Source organism: Lepidochelys olivacea, assembly GCF_965140295.1.
Source record: "Lepidochelys olivacea isolate rLepOli2 genome assembly, chromosome: 3".
In the NCBI taxonomy this organism is placed as follows: domain Eukaryota; kingdom Metazoa; phylum Chordata; order Testudines; family Cheloniidae; genus Lepidochelys; species Lepidochelys olivacea.
This window is the reverse complement of record NC_140413.1, coordinates 112,450,792-112,469,965: the sequence shown is the minus strand read 5'-3', so window position 1 is coordinate 112,469,965 and position 19,174 is coordinate 112,450,792. Positions and strand designations below refer to the sequence as shown.

Below are 19,174 nucleotides of genomic sequence, written 5' to 3'. Positions count from 1 at the left end.
GGGAGGATCATCACACTAATGTCAGTATCCTCACAGAGGCCAACTTCTTCAGTGTTGAGGCCCTGATTATCCAGCACCAGCTGAGGTGGAGTGGGCACTGTGTGAGCATGCCTGATGTACAGTTACCAAAACAACTGCTGTATGCACAATTCACTGAAAGAGAAAGAAAACAGAGGTCAAGAGAAACGCTTTAAAGCCACATCTCTTGATGTTATCTTGAGGGTGTCAGCAACACCAGACACTGGGAGATAGCAGCCCATGATAGGGATAACTGGCGAAGACTTGTCAGAGAGGTCTACTCTTGAGGAAAATCGCCTTGCCATGGTCATAGAAAAACACCAGAAAAGAAAGGAAAGACAACGGTCATGCAGCAATCGCAGCCCAAACCTGTCTTCCAACACCTCCTGCAATGTCTGCCAAAGAGCCTGTGGCTCAAGAATCAGACTCTTCAGTCACCAAAGAACCGATGAAAAATAAAACCTGTGAAAGAGATCGTACTCGACCTTGAGGGATCACCGACAACGACTATTTCTGGTCACCTGTGCAAACTGTATAATGAGCAATTTGGTCATAAAGTGCTGTCACTGCTGTGTAGGATTATTGTTCACTTATAAGCAATCGTTTTTAATTCAGGAGTAGGCTACTCCTGTAGTGGAATTTATGGATCCCTGTATAGCATGTAACGTAGTTTAGGATTCTACAGAATAAAAGGATATAAGTGAAAGGCCATCATCATATACACCTCTGTGCACAAAGAATATATTAAATTAAAATCTACACAAAAAATAAGGTAGCTTGCTTCTGTTTTCGCCTTTATGTTATTAGAAAGTTCACTTTCCACTTTTAAGGAATCTAAAAAAAACTTCAAACCTTTTAACTCTATTGAAAGCGAGATTTTTTTTTGTCAACTCTAGGATAAGTATATTTGTTTTCCTGTACTATTTCTAGGGAGTAGTTTAATATAATAAAAACTTTTAATAGAATAATATATAGAATCATCTAGCATTTGTTGGAGAGTTTATTTTTTTCTAGTGATTTCCACAGGGAGCCTTTAACTTTTGTTTAAAAAACTTAATGCTGCAGATCATAAACAACTTGACTGGAAATCCGAGTCTTGTGTTTTATAAGAAACATTTATAAGGTAACATATCACAGTGGAAAATGTCACAATGTATCAGAATGAACAGGAAGGAGCAGGTAGTCTAGTAATACATTGTTATAACCTAGCACCTCATAAAATACACATGCTGGTTGAAGCATGTTTTATGCCCCCATGGGTTAGGTCCACTGAATTTCAGCAGTTGTAGCATCACAGCATGCTGGGAAGTCACAGATGCATGTTAGTCGGTGAATCAAACTCTCTAAAGACCTAAAATTCATCTCAAACAGCATAATAGAAATTTCAGAATGAGATTTGGGCTTGGATATGGGCTAGTTAAATGAAATACAATCTAGCATTGGGAAAAACAAGCAAAAGAGATGGTGTAGACTGTATCACTACCAGTGACTACAGGAGAGCACCCCACATTTCTTTCTTTCATGTAATTTGGCTGGGGGTGGTGGTGGTGATCTTGTTAGATCCTTGAGTAATACTGCTTTTACAAATTTAGCACTTGGTAAAAACATCACAAACCTTTTATATAGATGTAGATTGTGCTCTAGTTATCCATGCACTGATCCAAATAAACTTACTATATTAATTTTTCCTTATTTTACATTAATGAATTTTTAAACCTAATTTGCATAATTGTGTGTGGGACTATATTAACAGTGACAGGCGGATCACTTGAGAAGAAATTTACGGACATGCTCCAAGGATTTCCTTTGCTAGTTGCATACCATATGCCTCTGATCAACTGTCAAAGTTATTTAAGAAAAATGTTTATCATGATCCCACCACAAGACATATCAAAACACTAATTACAACAAGAGACAGTTACTGAAAAGAACAGCTTCATTATGGAAGTCTCAAAGAAGAGTCACTGATATTTGTACTAGCTTTTTAAAAATTGTATTATATGCATATTATGGAAATCGTATGTCAAATACCAAATAGAGAAGACTGTTATTCTTTAACAGTGTTTCTATTAAAAAAACAAGAATCCTTGTAAACTAACCTTTAATTTCCCTACAGTACATCTCAATTTAATTGCCTGTCAAACCAATCAAAACTTCTATTCATCAGGTTACTCCCTTGCTTTGTTGAAGGACAAAGTGACAATATTTTAATCAATGGAGAACACTGATCTATTGGACTGTTTTTCATTCAGAGTAACTAGATGCATTTCTAAAACGCAAACTGCAGAGAGTCATTAAACTCATACAATTACTTGTTACATCATACATTTAGGTCATGTAAAATGCCTTTGATCTTTCAAAAACAATAATTAATAAAGTTGCCTTTTAGATATTCACAAGTGTACTGTAATCTGAATGAGGAACAAAATACTGGCTCAAGTTTACAGTTTGAAAATATACCAACTTAAATTATTTTGTATTGGTTAAATTTTTTAATTCTAAAAATTGCCAAGCTAACCAAGCAACTTTTTTCATTTACCATAATTTCTGTTCATTTTCAGCACAGCATTTGCATATGTAAAATGAAAAAGGGACTAAGTATATTAATGTTAAGGAACTAAGCGGTAATTACTGGATAGGAGTAATGGGATTATTCCCAAATTTATTGCAATAAAAACTTTACACCCCACATGACATAGTAAAAAGGTTTTTGAGTAGCAGCTGTGTTAGTCTGTATTCGCAAAAAGAACAGGAGTACTTGTGGCACCTTAGAGACTAACAAATTTGAGCATAAGCTTTCGTGAGCTATAGCTCACTTCATCGGATACATCAGGTTTTTGTTTTTGTGGTTTTTTTGTTTGTTTTTTTTTAAGACAGTGGTTGAAGATATTGGCTCTGTTTAACCTAGAGTTACTTTAATTTATTTTTAAGCCTTCTTGCCAGTTATCGTGTTGCTATTTCACAAAGTTCTATCAAATTATCCAACTAAACAATCCTATTCTTGAGACATCAAGAATCCTGCATGGTCTGAAATACCATGTTTGCAGCAGAAGAATTTTTACAAAATAAATGGGGAAGTTTTCCTTTTATGGAGTAGAAGGGAATATCTGCCTTAGAAACAGAATTTTTGAGAATTGGGATATGTGTGCCCAGTCTCTAGGCTAGGTTTTGGAATCAGTGTAATAGACAACTATATTGATTGACATCCTGATAAAGCAGCTGTGTATGATCAGTGTTATGAGAGAAAACTGATGAATTGGAGACTGGACACGAAAGGGACTATGAAGGTGACTTATTGTTTTCTACACTTTGCCTAAAAAGGAAACTAAGATGGGAAAATTCACCAGATTCAATTTGACTCAACTTAAACTTCAGAAAGTTGAACTACATTTGGAAATTGTAGATTCATGCTTATACACGGACTTATTATGCTTCAGTAAATCTACCATGGACTCTTTACTGTATTTTACAGGAAACCTGATTCAAGAGCATTAAGGGAATTTTTATTTCTCGGCACTAGTGGAGGTCTTTGGGATATCTAGCATTTTAAATGATAGAAATGTAATATGTTAAGAAAACTAAATGCTAACAAATAAACTTCCTATATTCTCAGATTTGCTACAAAAGATATTAATCTACAGACCCTTCAATGAGAAGCTCAGAATCTTTGACAATCTGGTCATTGATTAAAATATCTGAATATGAATTTAGGTGATTAACTTTAGGCATCCAAGTTTGACAACTCTGGCCATAGTCTGTTATTGTCTTTCAAGACCCTCACAATCTTAGCAGGAGATAAATACCAAGGTGGGGGGGGGAAAACCCACCACCACAAAAACCTTCCTTACCTAAAAAACAAGACTTCACATGCCGGTAAAACCTCAGTCATAGTAAGTCAATACATTATATCTGTGGTGATGTTAAATCTCCACTTGCAGAACTGAACTCAGTAACAAAAAAATAAAGTATACTGTTTAAAGAAAAAAAGGTGGAGGAGATTCAAACACCAGGCAAACTGTAAATTCCATTGTCCAAGCAGGAAAGAACTTCAAAATTAGTATTTAGTAAGCAAGTATTTAATAAGCAAGAGACAATCAAATTGTCTCAAATTCTGCCGATATAGCATTGGTGTGGACAGCACGAAACTTGTGCCGTTTGGGGCAAGGGGCGCAAAGTGGGCAACGTAAAGTTAGATCAACTTAAGCAGTAGTGTAGACCTGCCCATGACCATTAAGTTTTCCATCTTTCTTCTAACACCAGTACTAGCATACTCATCTGACAAATGGATAAACTACTACTGAGAATGAGTAGATTGCTCAAGACTGCAGAGTCAAATCAGGGGAAGAGACAGGATTCAAACTCAGGAGTGCTGATTTTTAGTTTTCTAGCAACACTGCCTCCTCTTAAATATAGGAAGGGGGCAGGAAGGAAAGAACAGATTAAGCCCTTCACCCTTGCAGGCTAGATTGCCATTCACAATGCACACTACTAAAAATGGCTGTAACAGTTCCATTGCCAAGTTAATGTCCATTTTCTTTGAGTTTGTCCTGTATTTTGAACCAAGAGGATAGCCAAAAATTCAGAGTCTTAGTGGTTGTTCCAGTTAAGAGGAGAAAGTAACGATGAAATAGGTACCTTTAATGCAATCTTATTTACAAATAATGTACAAAGTCCTGCTTCCCCTAAACCCAGAAGGAATCAAAACAATAGGATATAGTTTCTTTGCTTATAACGCCAAACGTTTTTTAGCTAGCACCAGACCCAAAAGCCCTCTCTCTATGCTTCTCACATACCACTTGTCCAGCCTGATTCCAGCTTCCTTCTCTGTCTGTTTCTGTGTACTTCTCTGTCTGAAAGAAAATTAACAACAGGGTGGATGGCAGTGGTCTCTTGAGCCCTTGAAGCGTCTCTGTTATTTTGTGGAATTTACTGGCTTACACAGAACATGCTCATTTTGTTCTAATGGGGAATTCACCACTCTGAATTTTCCACCCTCAACTTCCACAGGAACAGTCTCAGTTGCAGGGGTCAGCCATGATGAAATCATGTTCCACCTTGAATAGTCCTGTGGGATAACTTTGTGCTTAGTCCTGGGACCCAACAGTATCCTATACACAACTTCATTTATTATTGTGTCAGTACTGTATAGGGTCCTTCCAAAGGTTTATATAGATTTGGACTCCTCCCCTTCTTTCTTCCAGGATTATTTGGAACCAGACCAAGTCCCCTCTTTAAAAAGTTTCCCCATATGACCTTTTCATCTTATCAGAAACTATCATTGAATTTTCTCTAGCAAAGGTGTGAGCTTTTCCAGTTCTGAATTGTAGGGTTTCTACATAGTCCAAATTCCTTTATTCCTCTTCAGGATCTCCATACAAGAGGCTGCTGCAGTCCTTAGTGCAAGCCCAAACATGAGGAATGCTGGGTATAGGTGGTACTCTCACTGACTGCTGTTCTATAAACCAGTGGTCCTCAACGAGGAGTATGTGTACCCCTGGAGGTACACAGAGGTCCTCCAGGGGGTACATCAACTCATCTAAATATTTGCCTAGTTTTACAACAAGCTACAGAAAAATAACTAGCCAAGTCAGTACACACTAAATTTCATACAGATAATGACTTGTTTATACTGCTGTATATACTATACACTGACATGCAAATACAATATTTATATTCTAATTTATTTGTTTTATAATTATACGGTAAAAATTAGAAAGTACGCAATTTTTCAGTAATAGTATGCTGTACCACTTCTGTATTTTTATGTCTAATTTGGTAAGCAAGTAGTTTTTAAGTGAGGTGAAACTTGGGGCTACACAAGACAAATTAGACTTCTGATGTAGGAGCAGGATTGTATAATTGAACTATAAGAATAGAGGTACTAATGTATGTCTTGATTTCATTTTACCAGCCACCCCATTTGAATAGCAGAAAGATGACCCTTTGGGGCTAGGAGAGATTCTGTTTCCCATGCATTACAAATAAGGCCCTTTTAGTTCTTTGTTTTAAGGCTTAACTAGTAAGAGACAGGAACCTGTGTTGTGTCTTATGTTAAATGGATTAGAGGAATGTTGAAGGCCTACGCGCCAATGTGAATTGTTTTGGTTATAAAGTGTAGTAAGCTTTAATTTACAATGTCTTTTACTTGATATAAAATACTGCTGTTAGTATTCTTAAAGGTCTCTGTAAAAGACTGTTTGTGTGAATGAAGAACGTATGCATCAGGAAAAGATAAGGTATGAAGGCCATTGTTATAGCCAGATGGTCAAGGAAGGAGTGAAGAGACTTGACATCAGAGAACCATCGATGTGCATCCATAATGAAGGAAGGGCAGACTGATGACCCTGAGGTGAAGGCTGGCCCCCGTAAAGACAGGACAATTGATTAAATCGAAATCAGGACAGGATGACCCTCTCGGAGGTGTATTGGAATGTTGACATCAAGAGATACACCAATTAAGAACTAACCGGTCCCAAACTGACACAGCAAAATCCATAGACTTCAACAGACAAAAAAAGACTATAAGAACAGGGTGGTTGGCCATGGGACTTTGGGTTTGTCTTGCCACACTCCAGGAGCACTGGAGCGTGACCAACAGAGCCCTGCTCCCCTCTGCGACCAATCTGGCTGGCCACTACATTGATCCAAACTATAAACATCGACTGGCAGAGGAAGGGGTGTGTGTGTGTGTGCGCACGCGCGTGTGCACGCATGTAAGTAAAGCATATGCTACCTGTTGTATTCTCAATAAATGTGGCGTGCTGCCTTCTCCCCATAAAGATCCCATGTGCTTCTTTTAAGTATAACACCGAAACAGGTATAGTAGTTTGAAAAGGTTGAGAGGCACTGCTATAAACCTTCAAAAGGAATGCGATATTCTGTTACCAGTCCATTTGGTGCTGTTCTATAAAAAGGTAGTGAGCTGAACACCACCATCCCATTAGACTACGGACGAGCTGGGGTATTGCACGTTTTATGAATCCCTGCTGAAGCACTTTGGATTCTAAGTTTCAAAGAGATCAAAAGGAGAAACTCAGTTGGGACCCCAATTGAACGACAAAGTCATTCACTAGGATGCCTGCCACCATCACAGTGCCTTGATTTCTTACTGGGTAAACTTCAGCTCATTTTGTGAAGTAGTCAATAGCTACCACAAAATAATTGATTACTAGCCTGTCTCATGCAAAGACCCAAACATATAAATAAAATATTGTTTCAGAAAGGCTCTCCCAGTTTTAGGAGAACCCTTCTTTGCAATGTGAGCATCAATTTTCCTGCACCAGTTTTTTACATCCTGCCTGCATTTTACCCAATAGAAAACCTCTCAGCTTGGCTAAGATTTTTGCAAAACCACAGTGTTCAGCAGTTTTAAAATAATCACAACCTCAGAACTTTCTTTTCAATCTATATGGCACAAATAGCTAATACCTTTACCCATAACCTGCTGGTTTTTTCCATCTTTTAACTTCAGGTTTTCCCACTGTGACCAGAAAGCATTTATTTTGGTATTGTGAAGGGATACTGCATTCCAGAATGGCTGCGTTTGCCAATGGATTTTCCCACCACATACTATTCTTATATCAAGATCCTCTCTTTAGAAAGCTTTTAGCTGCTCTAAAGTCTACTTCTATGACACCAGGAACATTTTCACTTCTGAAAACTGTGGGAAGAAGGCAGACACTCATTTCTTCCTAGGAACATTCTTTCTTTAGCAATGAATTCCTTGCTCTCCTGGCACTGTTTGCAATTAGACCCCGAACAAAGCATCAGCACTATCATGTCTGTGCACAGACAAGTGTGCAATTGTGAAATCATAGTACTGCAAGTTTTTCCAACGACCTGGGAAGTTGCCTTTCAGGATACCCTGAATCTGAAGTGCCATTGCAGGGACCTTACACTTTCTTGCATACAAATAGTGATGAAAATATTCTACATATTTAATCACTTCCAGGAGTTCCTTTCAGGTACTGCAAGAATTTATCTCAGGAAAAGTTAGACATTTGATAATAATAAGCCACTACCTTCTCCAGTTCTTTGTGTTCTTGTGTCAATACTGACCTCAAACGAAAGCATTAGCATATTAGTCCAATATAAAAAAGCATTTTGAAACATGGATAGGCAAAGACAGGAGCAGTCACAAGAGCCTTTTCCAACTCTGAAAATGCCTCTTCACACACTGCTGACCACTGAAATGGTTTCCCTTTCTCAACCAACTTATGCAGTAGTTTTGCAGCACTGGCAAACACCAATAAATCTTCTGCAACAGGAGCAGAGATCTATAAAACTTTACATATCTATGAATGTCCTGGGAGACGGCCAATCTGTACAACTTCAATTTTTCTTTTTATCAGTGGAAATTCCTTCCACACTGATTGTGTGCTCAAGATAAATTACTCCATTTTGAAACAATTCACATTTTGGCGGTTCAATTTCAGATTGGAAACATTCTGTTTACCACAGACCATTTGTCAATCAATACATGTTCACCAAGATATAATATAGAAACAAGCAGCTGAAAGAGGCATGCCATGTAATACTTTCTCCAGTTGTCTGTCAAAAGTGTCTGGTGCATTGCACAAGCAAAACAATTATTTCAAGTTATCGCAGGCCTTGACCTGCTGTGAAAGTAGTTTTTCCTTTGTATTTTCGATCCACTTCCACTTTAAAGTGACTCCACACAGAATCTGGTGCTGCCATCTATTTTATCATCCAGAACTATGGTTGAGGCCCAGGGACTAGTAAAGCCTTTGTCTTTATTTTTCCCTGTTGGAAGGACATTCCCCTCCTCCCCGCAATATAAAGCACAGATGATTAAATATATCACTACACACTTTAGGGTATCATTTGCTTCCAATATACAACATCCTCTTGAACAAACATGGTACCAGTGCACCCTAAGATGTCTTACATATTTCATTATGGATACAACAGAGGAGCTTTAGGCTATGCTTCAGGTTGCACTGAAATAAAGCAGAGAGTAAACCTTGGTTATACTGAAAAATAGCGTATCCTCTACAAATTTACAGCACTTGAAGTGCAGAATAAGTTTTGTGTTTTTGATTAAATTTTTTAATTTTTAAAATTGGCCATTTAAGAATGCTCTTGCTGATGTTCAGGAAGCACAACCTTCACTTTAAATTGCCGGTCAATTTCCCGGCTTTTCCTAATGTCTCTGTTTTTGTGTGGTTGAGTACTCTTACTGGTTCTGAGAACTTTCTGTTTTTAGCTTCCAGCTTCCATGCTCTGGAAGGGTACAAAGCACTGATAAACAACCTTAACTCTCCTTTAACAAGCTTTTTTTGTTGGTGAATATACAGTCCATAAAGAACAGAATTCATCATAGGCTGTGTTTATTTCATTTCCACCCCCCATCATGTCTTCCTTCCTTATTTTTCAATTTCTACCTATGATAGTTCCAGAATATGGGGTTGGGGTGGGGAAAGGGAAGAGCTATTTCCTTAGAAAATGTCTAGAGAAAGATTAAGTAGCACCAATGCTATCAACCAGTTTAACCTTAGGGTGCTTTTCAATTTCTAGCTGATGACTAATTAAATTCTAATTGTATATGCTTTTGGGAGTATTTGTCTCTTTCAGCATCTGACCCATCTGTCATCATCCACTGTGCATCACACTAGCTCTGAGCATACACAGGGAGTTCTTCCTGAGCCACCATGACCCCAGGAGTTGTCCCTGTGAGAGTTTCATGACTGAATCCAATAGACCAGCTTGGATCTGTAGTGTATATATTTTCCTTGTGACACAGACATTTCCCATGTATTTACTGTAACGTACAAAGAATACATGTAGTATATGCACTATATATTGACAAGCACACAATTAGCTCTATTTGCCACTAGTTAAAAATTATCACTGTGGCGAGTACTTTGGTGAATGAAGCATAAGAAAGTATTGCCAACTGTCATTTCTACCAACTCTAAAAAATCTCTAGACAGAACATTTTCAGAAGAGTTCTGCTCTCCTTTATTACAAATATCTGAAAAATAAAAAGGTTGATGTTTGCTGTTTTGGTTTTGAATTGACTGTAGTGAGTCTTAAGGAAACAGTTGTCATGTTTAGTGTCTTATGTGGAGAAGTCTGTGTGACTATTAAAAAAAAAAATAAGGATAAAGCTTGAATGGTTAAGCACCAAAAAGTCATTAAATGCCAAAGTTTAGGATGCTACTATGTATGCACTACAACGCAGCTGTATTATTAATGATTTGTGTTCTCAAATACAATACCAAAATATTTCTACATTCCTCAATATACATTTGGCATCTTGTAAATTTCTTTATCTTTACATACCATAGTTCCATTAGTTTTTCTGTCATATAACAGTTATTAATTTAGTGGCAATCCTAAGAGCTGCTGTGCACTGCTTCAATGGAAGTCTTCTCAATTACAAATTGCCTCAACATCTGTCTTTCAATCATTCACAGCACCCATGTTCTATACACTTAGATATTCTCATGTTTGGAGACATGCCTCTGAACAGCAGTTTATTATTTCTATATCTCAGACACCGTTTCTCAGAGAAATACGCATATACAAGGGTAAGATACCCAAACATGGAAGGCTCTGATTTAGCAAGCAATGGTTTAATAAGAACCAGTAGCTGAAAGTTGAAATTTTAAAAAATTTATCTTTCTTTCAAACTTGAAATAATCATGTGTAATTAATCACTGGAACAATTATCTAGGGAAAAAATGCTTACTTATCCTACAGCCACTGTCATTCTTTAAGAGTTGTTTTCAGTATAGATTCCACTGTCAGAGGACACACACGTGCCCCTTTTAAGTGCCCCAAATGTTCAATGTTGGATTCTTTGGAATAGCAGTATGCTTCAGGGCTGTGCATTCTTGTGCTACCATGCAAGGGCAAGAAAGGGAGATGTAGCTTTTTCTATGATGTTCTTCAATTTGGATAAAATATGTATACTGGCATTTGAACTGTAATTGTGTAGATATTAAATAACGTTTAAATGTTTTTAAGTGAGTTTGCTACTGAAGCAACACATTGCCGTACTTTGATAACTACATAAGAGATTAGTGCAAGGATTAATTCTAGTATTTGATATTTGAGATATTAGTGTAAATTATAAGGAAATAATCCTAATCCAAGTAAAAATATCGATAAAATTTTGAAGGTTTTTTTTCCATTATTAGGTTGTCATAGGTTGTCCTCAATTCACACGTCAGTCAACTCTGCTCACAGGAAATTTCTCATGGGTAAACTTCACTTATTGTACAAAAAAACCCTAAGAAATTAGCTGATCCAAGCAAAGGCATTGTAAAGTATCTACTTCAAAATAATGAAAAAATATCAACTTATAAATACAAATACAAACCTTACTAAGAGTACTTATATCAACCAGTTAAAAAAAAAAAAATCAACATACATCCTCTCCAGGAGTACTGTAGACTCCAAGAATGAGGATTTAGAATTATTTGTCTTCAATATACCTATAGTACCCAGTAGTAACCATAATACAATTATCCTTCACCTTTCTGTCCCCTAACAGAGTTGGAGTCTGTTTTGTTTTATAAATGATATGGTCAAAAGAAAAAACTGACCTTTCAAGGAAGTTGGTAAAACTTATCCCACAATACCAGATAGGAATGTAGTGTTGGAGGCATTTATTAGAGTTTTAGAGAGTATTCTGATCACTTCATAGGTCAAGAGGCCATTTTTTTTGCAGACCTATGATATCTACTTTAGAGACTTTGAAATTAATTCAATTGTGTAAATAAAATAATTTTGATAGTGACAAACAACTGTGCACTGCCAGAGAACCAGCAAAATTTGTCTTTGCAGCTCTTGCTAGATTGCTCACATTTGGTTATCTACTTTGCTTTTATCCTGCTTAAATTCACAAGTATGATTCTGAATGTGTCTTTTTTAGCTGTGGAAGATTCACACATTTATCAGAAAGCTCACACTTATGCTAATGATACTACAGTCAATATCCACAATACATAAAACCATTCTTAAAATTCCCCACCTGTCTTCCAGTGTCTAGCATTTGTATGATCTTAATGTGTTTAGATACTGATGTTTATTTTTGTTATGATTCTCACTAAATAGTAAAGTTTGAATGTAAAGAGACAGTTAAAACTATCAGATTCCACTATATTATTAATAAGGCTGCGAGTTTTTCCACAGAGGTCACAGATTCCGTGACTTTCCATGACCTCCGTGACTTCTGCAGCGGCCAGTGCGGCTGACCCTGGGGGCCGCCTGAACAGCTCCGGTGGCCCCGGGCCAGCCGCACCAGCTGCTGCTGGGGCAGTCTTGGGCCACTGTGCCCCCCTCCCCGCAGCAGCAGCAGGAGTTTGGGTATGTGAGGGGGCTAAGGGCTGGGGGAAGGTGAGGGCTCTAGGCGGCGCTTACCGGAAACAGCGACATCCCTCAGCTCCTAGGCGGAGGCATGGCCAGGCAGCTCTCGGCACTGCCTCCACTCCCTGCCCCCAAACACCCGCGGTGCCCCTGTGCTGCCCACCCCCCTCCAGCATTCGTGGCGCCCCCCTCTCCCCCACACCTGCAAGATTTAGTCAGGGGTATACAGTACAAGTCATGGACAGGTCACAGGCCGTGAATTTTGCATCTGATGAAGTGGGCTTTAGTCCACGAAAGCTTATGCTCAAATAAATTTGTTACTCTCTAAGGTGTCACAAGTACTCCTCATTCTTTCTGCTGATACACACTAACACGGCTACCACTCTGAAACCTGTTTACTGCCCATGACCTGTCCATGACTTTACTAAAGATAACCCTGACTAAAACGTAGCCTTAACTATAAACTTACTCCTAATGTAAAAATAAACAAAGTATGAGACATTAAGGATCAGTCTTAAGTACTACAAACAAGGCTATTCAATCCCATCAGTCAGTGCAGCAACCTCCGTTTCAATTATAGGTGAACCCTATTGTGTTTCACGCTAATCATAACATTCTCCTTAACGAGTTTTGGAACAAAAATATTAGTCTACTATAAAATCAGGAGCCAACTATCTCAGCTCCTCTCACAGCACAAAGCAAAATTAATGAACTACTACAGAATGTGTACCCAATCTACTTATGCATCCTTTAGTACTTCTTAGCATTTAAAAAATTTAGGACTAGCACTTCAATATTCAATGACATCTAGTTTTCTAGGCCACAAATTTTGTATTTTTTGTACTCCTTTTAATTTCAAAGGAAGTTTATCAACCCTTTCTACTTTTCTCCAATACATATTTTGGATTTTTCAATAAAAAAATTGAAATCCCACTTTGAAAGCCAACTCAGTGTCTCACATACAAGGATGATTTAAATGGTCTAATGAGATTAGTAACACTAAAAATATTTTTAGTACCAGTGTTACTCGGATACACCGAACATGTAAATACAACTGATTATGAAGTGTCAAATTCAAAGCCCATTAACTCTATGAAAAGATTCTATTTACTTAAGTGTGTTTTGGATCAAGCTGCAAGTAATTTTCATCATGGTGACTATCTTTAGCACTCATTCTTATCAGACAAATTGAATTGTAAGTAACTGTAGAAAATAAAAGGGTGTTTAAATATGTTAGTGTTTCTACTTGATTCAACTAACTTAGGTCCCAATTATCCTGCAACTCAAGCCCACACAGTCAGTTGCAGGACCAGAACCTTAATCTGTAGCAGTTTAGGTAAAATATTCTTGAGATAGTTTGCTGTTCAATCAATCTGTTCTTTAGATTTACACACCCCCCCACCCACCCACTTCATATATTTTTAAAAATATACATATGCAGGTGATTATGACCCAATTCTTACCTTTCTCTGTTAAATTTGAGTGAATGAAGTATAGCGGGTCTCTTTTGACGCAAATTCCATAGGTGTAAGGTGTCATCAGCCAAGGCACTCACAAGAGCTCCCTTGAGAAAAAGGATCATTCAGATGTTCATCTACATTTAAAGTTTATACTATCTTTCACTTGTGTAATATTCAGTTTCCAGAGACTTGTTTAACCAACATCAATGTGAAGAAATTTTATAGCAAGACCATCATTCAAACTGAAAAGTGCTATAGTAAATTTATACTACTACTTAAAGTAACAGCTTCAACTTTAAAAATTTACTTTTGGGGTAAATGTAATAAGAACATTAATAAAACATGGAAATGAGTACCAGTTTTATTTATTGAGAAGGTACATATTTTAAGCTACTGGATCACATTAAATACAATATACTATGTGTATTTCACCACAGAAAAAAAGACTAATTCTTAAATAAGTCACATATTGCCTTGTAGAAAGTAATAAAGCTTTTGGTGATATTTCTGATGGAGTATTTAGAAAAATATTTACCACTTCTTTTTAGAAAACTATTTAGTTTTCTGATATCCCTTATAACTGTTATTTTACATCAATGTCTCAAGAAAAAACAGTAGTTTGTTCCGTAAGATCCCAGAACTACTGTATCACATTTCATGAATATTCTTGAAACTACCACAAAATTTATAAATTAAAGGTTTGTTTTTTAAACTACCAGTTCTGTCTGACAATGTTAACACCTACTAACTCTTACAAATTACATCTCCGAGTAAATTATTTAAGAGCCTACAGGAAAACAAATATTTTTATTTTTCCAGCTGGTTTACTTCTTACATGTGACAGCATTTTTGTTAGTTTCCTCTGTCTGAACTAAGCAACAGCAGACAGCAAAAAATAAATTAAATCTCAGAATTGTTAAGCCACAAAAATTGGCAAGGTGTTTCTGGAGCAGATGTAGATAAATTAATCTCTTTTAAATGACCTATCTTTCATATTAATGGTGTCCCTTTAAATTCCAGATGTGTAGCTACTCAATTAACAATGTTTTTAATAAAGATCAGACTAAATAGCTTTGGCAAATGTTTAGAAAGATGGTGAATGAGGTAATATCTTTTACTGGGTTAACTTCTGTTGGTAAAAGAGACAAGCTTTCGAGCTTATCCATTCTGCAATGTTTGACCATAGTTTTTCTAAGAAAACCTATGAACATTATTATCTTGTTTACTGTGATAAAATACCCCAAAGAGAAAATTACTTTAGTAGTTTATTTTTGGACACCTGTATTTTTTTCTTGGAACAGAGCAAGAACAAAGTTAATATATAAGGACAATGAATAAATTATTACTATTCGATAAATATATGAAACAGTAATTCATATTCTTATTTGTATTTGAATGCTTTAAAAATACAGCCTTAAATATATGATGTACATTCTTTTTGAATGACAGTAAAGATTAAACTCTTTACAAACCTCATTAATCAGGAACTGGAGCTGGATTACTGCAGCTTCACTGTCATGTTGGCAGTAGCATTCAACTCCTGGCCGACCAAAACTGACAATGCTATTAAGGAATAACTGTTGTATGTAACAAAAAATTAGTAAAAATGAATATTATAAAAGACTTGATGTTTCTGAACAAGTCCTAAATAGCTTTGCAATTTGGTGCTTGCATTATTACCAATTTAGTTAATTATAAAACATGCTTATGTAATAATCAGAAAAGTTATAAATCACAAAGCCATTTCAAAATGCAGATCAGACACTTTATTCCTGTTCTTATTTACAATATAAATTAAGCCCCATCTTAATGATGTTCCAAAACTATTACTTAAACTTTTCACAAATTTGGCTGAGGAAGGATCAAAGTGGCAAGGGAATGGCAGAGAAGTAATTCCAAAGGACAATGAGGTATTATGGCAGTTGTGAACTCACTGTCACCCTCTCTATGCTCAGAGGGTGACTGAAAGGCTTTCATATTGGTAGGATTGAGGTAAACCCGGGACTGAACCACAAAAGGTGAAACCTAGACTTACTTCTCAATGAGTCCTTTATTTCTCTCCTTAAGAAATAAGGACTCCTCCTCTTTGGTGCCTTTCAGAACTGTAGGAAAAACATTACTTGCTAGTTAATTTTGATCTTTTGCCCTTTCCACTATCTCACATTTAGTTACAGAGCAGTGAGGAAATGGAAAAAGCTGCTGGAACACCTTAAGACCAGCAGGCTAATCAAAGCGGTCAGTGAAGAAATGCAGGGCCATGTTTAAATTAGTATTTAAAAGACGATTTGAGAGCTCTCATTGAAGGAAATTCTAGTCTTCTTATGCTCTCCAGTAACGGTCTGACTCTCCTACTCTAGTTCAGGGTTAGAGAAACAATCAAAGGGGCTTTTCAGTGGACGGAACTTAGGCCAAAATATTATAACACTATCATATGCAATATATCGGTGGAACACCACCTCGACTACTGTGTTCGGGTCCTATCACTTCATCTCAGAAGAGATATAGCAGAAAGAAAAGAAAGCCAAAGATGGGCAACTACAATGACTAGAAGAATGGAAAGAATTCCATGCAACGACAGATCAAAATATTGGGTCTGTTTAGGTTAGAGAGGAGGTGAAGAAGAGGGAATGCTGTAGAGATATATAAAATAAAGAATGACATGGAGAAGGAAAACAAGACAATCAAATTTAATACAAAAACCAAGACGACATTAAATTAAATTGAAAGAACTAATTAAGACTGAAAAAAGAATTTTAACAATATGTAATTAACCTGTGGAACTCCCTGCCACAGAAAATTGAGGAAAAGATGCAAGAAAAGATGCAAGATGCATTTATATGGACAGCATCAATTATATGGAAGGTTTAGACAAGTTAAGTAGTCTGGCATAAGCCAGCTACTAACTGCTTGAGGGCAGAAAGAATATTTCCCTGTGGACAAAGTTATTCAATATTTGTCCACTAATGGTTTTGTGCACCATTTTCTAAAGCATCCGATACTGACTACTGTCAGAGACAGAAGTCTACAGTATATAGACAGCTCATCTGGACCAGTACAGCAATTCCTATCTGTTTTAACCCTTTAGGAGCGCCAAACAACACTGTTTGAATGTTCAATCAACATTACTTCCTACTATGATTCAGCTATGGTACAGAAAACTTACGTCACAATAGGATAACACAATAAGTTATCTTATTCTTGTCTAACTTAATTTGACACCTAAAGGTTTCATAGAGCATCTACAACTGTATTATTGAAGTGACACTCAGTACCGTAAATCAGTTTACCACCACAACCTCATAAAATGTCAACTTTTTGAAGGAACAGCCAAGAGAAAAACAGTAGTTATTTCACAAAGAAACATATGGACTGTTGATAGGCGATTGTAAAAAGATGGGAGTTCTTAATCTCACTGCGTGTTGTAAATATCTTATTTAAAAACAGGATTGTCTTTTCCTTTCTCACAGCAAAAATAATCTTAGTCTTTCCAGTGTGAATGGTCTGACAACTGACTCTGACAGCAAATTAAACTGATAGGATAATATTTTCTGCTGCCAAAAGACAAAAAAAGGAGGATTTAGCATTCGTGAAAGTTATCAGAGAAGCTTGTATTTATCTTTTAACAGGTTCTCCAGGAACAACAGTATATCCACACAGCCACAACTACTGAAAGAAGGTTGTATTTTTAAAAAAAAAAAAAAAGTTTGGCACTTACGTAGAATCATACATATCAAAATCACTCTCCAAACACTAAATATTTATCACAGATACTATAGGGATAGCAGTAATTACCTCTGTATTAACACTGTCAACCCATTACCTTATGAAAATTCTTCCAAACATTTTTTGAAAAGCTGCAGGACTGGCACTAGAAAGACCCAGTGATAATCCAATCATATCTGGCCAGGTTATAAATAAAAACAAAATCCACTATTTTTATTTTGTGTTTTGTTCACTACACCTTCTTCCTGGCTTGCTGCCGAAAGCAACAAAATTTCATCAGTACTGGTCATTCACAGCTCCAGTCTTGTGCTTCAGCAACTCAGAGCACTAAGCCTCTGGAGAAAACAAAGGTGAATCATGATGCTTTCCCCCATCAAAATACCCTGTGCGTAAGGAGTTGGTGCACAGAGCTGGTAACTAGAAAACTGATGTCTAGATACACTTCTACTGATCAGTGTTGATTCTGAGTAGTTGTAACCTTTACTAATTGAGGTCTAATGCCCCACTAAAAAGTCACATGGCTGAGAATAGAACCCAAAACCTGCCTCAGATGTAGTACATTCTGCACACTGTTTCAGTGTGTCACCTGTGCTCCACTAATACCTAGTTCATATAGGAGAATAGTCTTCCGCTGCTAGCTAACTGTAGTTACTACTTTAACCTCAGCGATAGAGGCTCATATTAAAGTACTGAAAGTCCAAGGTACCTTGATGATATTTATGATTGAGGGTGGACTGTGAATTATACAGTTGCAAATAATAGAATTTGCTTTTATTTTTTAAATCTACATACTTACACATAAACTATATTAAAAATGTTAAGACTGCAAAGTCAAGAAGTCAGAAGTCAAGAAATACCAAAATTAAGATGGTCTGTACAACCTTAGTGTGTATGCACAAGGGAGCAGAATTGATACAGTCTTTAATTGAATGGGCATATAGCATTTTATCCAGAGAACCATTGCCTTATTCAGTACATAGCATGGATGGTGGTGAGGCACTCTTACTTTCTGGAGATGTTATATAGTAGAAACAGAATTAAATGAGAAATTGATTTGGCACATCCAAAAGCAAAGAAAAAATCCACAATCACGCACGTATAATTGCGTGCAGAGCTATTTCTGAATATCTACTGCTGAGAAAATGGAGTTGTATAAAGTATGATATACTGAAAAAGTCTGGTAAAAGTTACTATCTGAGTTACTGGTTCATATCCAAATGTTATTAGTGGTAAGCTATTTAGAAGCACCATCTCCAGTAATGTAACAATTGAAATTATCAAGCTTTGTATGCTAGGATTTCCTGGGTTCACACGAGTAACAAAAAAATATTTGCAACAAAGGGTTTTCCCAAATAGTACAATTAGCACTAAGCCACCAGAATGAATATCAGACAAATGACAGAGATTCTCTTCTGTCTCCACATCAAATATTTCAGATGTTTTAGTTTAGAATTTGCAACAGTACAATGTTTCAAAAGTTTCTCAGGCACCAATTTCAAGTTTAAATTAATGTAAATCACAATTTCACTTATAAAAGATTAAGGGTTTTCTTCCACCCCAGAAGAAAGAGAAAAATACTTAGAGAAAAATAATGAGGGGAAAAAAGCAATGAACACCACAAATGCTCTGTGTGAAGT

The 19,174-nt window shown here is 36.6% G+C and overlaps 1 protein-coding gene across 3 annotated transcripts in view; it reads right to left on the bottom strand.

Moving 5' to 3' along the window:
- The window catches only part of STXBP5 (syntaxin binding protein 5), a 182,260-nt gene that overhangs the window by 133,035 nt on the left and 30,051 nt on the right, over positions 1 to 19,174 (bottom strand). For 2 of the 3 annotated variants that reach the window (XM_084625144.1, XM_084625145.1), the window contains exons 3-4: positions 15,287 to 15,368; positions 13,818 to 13,918 (exon numbers count right to left, since the gene is read on the bottom strand). In XM_084625144.1, coding sequence (XP_084481270.1) covers positions 13,818 to 13,918; positions 15,287 to 15,368 — 183 coding nt within the window. Of the gene's footprint in view, positions 1 to 4,811; positions 4,869 to 13,817; positions 13,919 to 15,286; positions 15,369 to 19,174 lie in introns of all 3 variants that reach the window. The other variant, XM_084625143.1, reaches the window with a different exon arrangement.